Raw genomic sequence first — 5,807 nt, forward strand, 5'->3', positions numbered from 1 at the left:
TGGAGATAGACAAAAATGCAGCATACGCAGAAACGAAAATGCGGTGCATAGTAAGCAAGCAAGCGAAGCTATCAGAGACAGGCATTGAGTTGGTCATTTTCCTTTCTTCCCGCATAGCTAAACACGGAAAGAAGAAGAGAAATGTTATTTAATATGACTAGATATAGTTTGCTACGAAAGGACAGAAACGTTCCAAATAATATTTATCTTAGGGACTCATCTACGCGCGCTGCTATGCGGATGTAGATGTGTATCTGAGGCGATGATTTCTTCTCCTGATTTAATTTTATATATTTAATTACTTTGTCGTTTCCCGCTTCCTTCTATTCAAATTCCCCAGAATCTTGTAATCAGCAGGGTGATTTTAGAAAATGATTCATATATGCAGCTAGCTGGCAGTTGTTCAGCGTGTTCCTGTGTAGAGAACGAAATTACGAGAGTTCTCCAATTCGTGTCGCTTCACCACATTTATCATACTATTCATGAGCAGAGGCCCGGAGAGGTGTATCCTCATGGTGTAAGGCAGTAAAATTTAGGGTTTATCTTAGCCGAAAGGAATATCTTTTAATAAAATTATTATATGCATGAAGACTGTCTCTGTCTCATCAGCTATTCTTCTATTCAAATGAAAGCGACAACGGAGTTGCTTACATCATGATACGCCACCGAATATTTTGCCGCAACTGGCCGCCTTCACGGTCTTGATCTGGCAGCATGCGACGGAACGATCTCCTACATCAACACATTCTACCTTTTACCGTTGATCGGTACGGCCGCTTTACATCAAAGCCATTGGGATTTCCGCTACGTTAGCCTGTGCACAATAAACTTCACCCTCCAATATAGCCTTGCTATAATTGCTTAGCCCCGCCTCCGTTTTACTATTGCGCCCACCTTTTTCATCTCCTGTCATGGACCGAAGCTTGGATGAGATTATAGTGGAACGGCCCGTAAGTTGTTAATTAGATCCTCCGAGCTGATCCTGTTTAGCATGAAGAAACGCGTCCCAGATAGCGTAATGTGCACTATCTCATAATTAACATATTTGCACAGTCCTCAAACCGTGGCCGATCTCGAACCCGTCCTCGACGGGGCAATGCGCCTCGAGATGGTGTCAAAAAGGTCTCTGGTTTAATCGCCCCAACACCTACAAGAAGTAACTAGAGGTTAACTGGCTTCATTTTAGGTCTTCTTCTTTCTCCTCTCGCACCCTCTAGCCGCTCCGTAAAGGCACACCTAAACCAAGGCCTGGGCACGCTCAAAGCTTGCTCGATTTCCTCCCAAGCCATCAAGTGTTGGCCACATCATCTAGATGACCTTCAGCTGACCTCCCTTATTATTCTTGAACAACAGCCTTTTAGAACAGAGCGTGCCAACCTGGATCTGTAGGACGCTTTTTCACGCTTCCTCTCGTCTTAATTTCTTGTTCTAACGTCGACAAAGTGACTGGGTTCATGATAAGTTCGAAGATGACAGAAACAGTGCGTTCATTCATTCATTGTAATACATGTCCTTGATTCCTTATGCATCCTCCAGCTCGTCCCTCGTATCGTGACAGCCGAGCCCGTCGTCTCGACCGCTATTCTCCAGAACCCGAACAGTATGTTCTACCCGATTCTCAGTGGATCGAACCAAATATGGACGAAATTTTACTAAACCTGCTCCTTAGACCCCAAACCGGTGCCAAACTTCGCGTCTCCAACCTGCACTACGACTTAACAGAAGATGATTTGGAGGTATTTTCATGATAACTCATCGGAATTGAATTGCCAACCACGAACCAGTTCTGATTATGTAAAAGGATCTTTTTACTCGCATCGGTCCAATTAGCGCACTTTCCCTGCGGTACGATCGAGCTGGCCGTTCAGAGGGAATTGCGTTTGTGACGTATAAACGTTTAGTGGATGCTCAAAACGCCATCCGCGAGTTCGATGGCGCGAACGCGAAAGGGCAACCGATCACTCTCACGATGATATCGGCCACCCCAGGCAGATCCGCTGGGCGAAATCCCTTTGACTTCGTTGAAAAGCCAAAAGGCAGCCTATTTGACCGAACTGAAAAGCCCCGCACCAGAAATAGTCGGAGTCTCAGCCCGGAAGCGAATGAAAGCGCAGACGTCACCACAGGTCGTGGTGGCGGACGGTTCCGCAGAAGCGATGTCTCTAAGCCTCCGCCGGACCACATCGATCGCTACGTCCCGGGCCAACGGTCGCCAAGGCGAAGGGGCGATGGCGGAAGGCGCCGGCGGGGGGATGCGAGAGGCAGCCAAGAGCGAAATGGCAATGCGGCAGAGTCGGGCCGACGAGAAGGAAACAGGAGACCAAAAAAGACGCAGGAAGAGCTGGACCAGGAGATGGAGGATTACTGGGGTACCACTGCCGCGCCCAATGGCAACGGCAGCGGAACTGCTGCCATAACATCTTCTTCTGCTGCCCCTGCATCTGCTGCTCTGGATGATGATATTGACATGATTGAGTAAGATAAGATGCTTGCGTGTGGGAAGAGAAGAATCAAGGACCGTCAAAATGGATCACATTTATAGCGTTTTCAACTGAAGAGATTTTGTCAAGGGCACATTACGTCGCACCTTATTCTTACTCTTCCTTTCTTCTATTTTGGGAAAAAACAGGGGGGTGGTGGCGCGGCAAAGAAGATAACGACCAGTGTTAGTTTTCGGTTATCAACTCTCTACTTTTGCAGAAATCCTTGGACCTGTTATTGTTTATTTACCTGCTTTTTTTTTTTTTTTTTTTTTTTTTTTTTGTAAGAGTACTCAGCATATGAATGATTGAATATCAGTTTCAAATGCACTTGCTCTCAAAGTACAGTGATCGAGGCCCAACACGCAACATGGGTGAAACAAATGGAAGTGAAATGCAAACGCGATAACAATTTTTTAGGAGATGTAACGGTCACGGTAACAATTGGCCTTAGCCAGGCATTATGCATATGAGATCTTGACATGTAGCCCAGTTAAGTTTTACACATCGTAGCAAATATGTAGGCTCCTCCAAAAAATGATGTTTTGCAATCACTGGTTCATCGTGGCATCTGTCGTGACGTGTCTTCAGTAGTGTCCTACATCCAATTGTAACGCAGAAGGTAAATAGTAGAAGAAGAACCCTTCCATTGCCAGATGGACAGGAGATTTCCTCTCAAACTCTCACAAAATTGGCCTTTTGTTGCTAGCTTTCCATAGCTTTTCCCGGCGCCCTTGTGTGCTTTTGTTTGTCTGACGAACGTTGAAACAACATTGTTGACAAAAGGCTGGGATGATAGCCCCTCGGCCCGGGGCTCTCGTTGCGGCGTAACGGCGCACCCAAGGCACGGTTTGTTTACTCCCACCGCCGCTTATCGCCCACATGCCGCTTCCCCATCCACCATCTCGACCACCATCTCGACCACCATTTCGACCACCACCGCCCGCCCTGCTCCGCCCCCTCTTCTCAGCGTTACCATCACTATAGCCACCACGCCCTTTTGTCGAAGAAAACACCAAGCGTCTACCGCTGCGTTAATTCCAATTCATTTTTTGTTTACCATCGACGTGCTGGAGCCGGAATTGGCTTAGCAAGCCCCAACCAGCTCATGTTGTTGATGGAAGAGAAGCAATGGATTACGGTCCAGCAGAAGACATTCACAAAATGGTTGGTGCGCGTCCTGCTGTTGTTATTCTTGCCCACCCGGTCCTTTCTTCTAAAATGGCAGGCTAACCATTTACTTACTATCCTTGATACAGGCTCAATAACAAATTAAAAGTTCGAGACCTCGCAATTGAGGATTTAGTGAAGGATCTTTCTGATGGGGTACGTTTATTATTATTATTTTCATTATTTTCTTCTTTCATTTCCTCCTTTGTAAACTAAATCTGGTTGTTTCTTTCTTTTCTCGTTCTCTTTTTATTTTCTTGCCGCCTCCTTTCCACGCGCCTTGAAGGGGGAAAAAAAAAAGCGTATATATTTATAATTACTTTGTCTTATTGAGTATAGGTTATCCTCATTCACATACTTGAGATCCTGGGAAACGAATCCCTCGGTCGATATGCGTCCAAACCCAAACTGCGAGTCCAGAAATTCGAGAATGCCAATAAGAGCCTTGACTACATCAAGGGGCGGGGGATACAGATGACAAACATTGGCGCTGAAGATATAGTGGATGGCAATAGAAAAATTATTCTCGGGCTGATATGGACCCTTATCCTACGATTTACGATTAGCGACATAAGCGAGGAGGGAATGACGGCGAAAGAAGGGCTGTTATTGTGGTGTCAGCGGAAAACAGCTTGCTATCCAGGAGTGGAAGTTAGAGATTTTTCGACAAGCTGGAATGATGGACTGGCTTTTTGCGCATTGCTTGATATCCATAGACCCGATCTAATCGATTTCGATTCTCTGGATAAAACTGACCACAGGGGCAATATGCAGCTGGCTTTTGATATTGCGTCGAACCATATCGGTATACCTGATTTGCTTGACGTGGAGGACGTCTGCGACGTCGCAAAACCTGATGAGCGATCGCTCATGACCTATATCGCCTATTGGTTCCATGCATTTTCGCAGCTTGAAAGAGTGGAAAATGCAGGTCGGCGGGTGGAGAAATTTGTTATGAACATGCAGGGAGCCTGGGAGATGCAGAACTCCTTTGAGCGCAGAATGAAAGAGCTTCTTCAGGCTATTAGAGGACAACGCGCTGAATGGCGTGAATCGTCGTTCAAGGGAACTTATGCGGATGCTAAAGAGCAGGCAAGTAAGTTTGGGGCGTATAAGAGGAACCAGAAGAGGAAGTGGGTTGCGGAGAAATCTGATCTTGCGGCTCTACTGGGGAATATCAAAACGAAACTAAGCACATATCGTCTTAGGGCCTATGAGCCACCTCCGGAATTGAGACTCGAAGTCCTGGACCAGGAATGGAGCGCCCTAACCCAGAATGAACGTGAACGCAGTCAACTAATAAATGAAACCATCCGCGATATTAAGAATTCCTTGCGACGTTCGTTCGCTGACAAGGCGAATGATTTTGCATTGACCCTTAATACGTTATCCCTTGCAATTTCTGGTCTTGAAGGAGATGTCGAGGACCAGCTATCGCATGTACGGCGCCTCAACGATAACCTCCCTCCTCTAGATGCTTTCTTGGAAACTATAGCTGAATTGGAGGAACGGTGTATAGAGGCCAACATTGAGGAAAATGATTTCACCACATATACATACGACGAGCTTGCATATGAGCTTGGATTGGTCAAATCGAGTGTCAGCAAAAAGCTAGCTTTCTTGGAAAACCAGACAGTGGCAAGAAACATGACCAATCTTACTCCGATCCAACTTGAAGAATTTGAATCCGTCTTTAGACATTTTGACCGAGACTCTTCCAATACCCTCCATGAGATTGAGTTTTCAGCTGCTTTGGCGAGTTTGGGCTTAGTTTACGATGAGGATGAGATGCATGAAGTTTTTCTGGAGACGTGTGGGCAAACGAGAGTTGAGCGGAACGCAGGCGTCAGCTTTGAGCAGTTCATTCGGTTCATGGTCAGTGTTACGGAGGACCAGAACACGGCAGAACAGGTCTTTCAGAGTTTCAAAGAGGTGGCTGATGGAAAGGTGTGTATCTATTGGTCCTATTCTATTCATGTTGACGCTCGCGCCAAGCGTTGTACTGGAAAAAGTCTTCCCCCCCTTGTTGCGTCATTGCTAACTCACGTGTCAATTTCAGCCGTATGTCACAGAACTGGACCTTCGACATTCCCTCATCCCTGAGGAGCTTATCGAGGAACCTTCTGGAATCCATGCCACGACATGATGGCCCGGATC

General features: G+C 46.4%; 2 protein-coding genes across 2 annotated transcripts; both read left to right on the forward strand.

Annotated features, from left to right (window-relative positions):
- Positions 1 to 911: 911 nt before the first annotated feature.
- On the forward strand, positions 912 to 2,479 carry HCAG_00740 (conserved hypothetical protein; the record flags this gene model as incomplete). The annotated part of the gene is made up of 7 exons (XM_001543644.1): positions 912 to 950; positions 1,054 to 1,156; positions 1,187 to 1,385; positions 1,444 to 1,481; positions 1,537 to 1,600; positions 1,670 to 1,736; positions 1,802 to 2,479. The coding sequence occupies 7 exons, from the start codon at positions 912 to 914 to the stop codon at positions 2,477 to 2,479; spliced, it is 1,188 nt and encodes a 395-aa protein (XP_001543694.1).
- Positions 2,480 to 3,644: 1,165 nt separating this feature from the next.
- On the forward strand, positions 3,645 to 5,796 carry HCAG_00741 (conserved hypothetical protein; the record flags this gene model as incomplete). The annotated part of the gene is made up of 4 exons (XM_001543645.1): positions 3,645 to 3,651; positions 3,760 to 3,806; positions 3,990 to 5,597; positions 5,710 to 5,796. The coding sequence occupies 4 exons, from the start codon at positions 3,645 to 3,647 to the stop codon at positions 5,794 to 5,796; spliced, it is 1,749 nt and encodes a 582-aa protein (XP_001543695.1).
- Positions 5,797 to 5,807: the final 11 nt, after the last annotated feature.

This window comes from Histoplasma capsulatum, genomic scaffold (assembly GCF_000149585.1).
Source record: "Histoplasma capsulatum NAm1 scaffold_1 genomic scaffold, whole genome shotgun sequence".
Lineage (NCBI taxonomy): Eukaryota > Fungi > Ascomycota > Eurotiomycetes > Onygenales > Ajellomycetaceae > Histoplasma > Histoplasma mississippiense.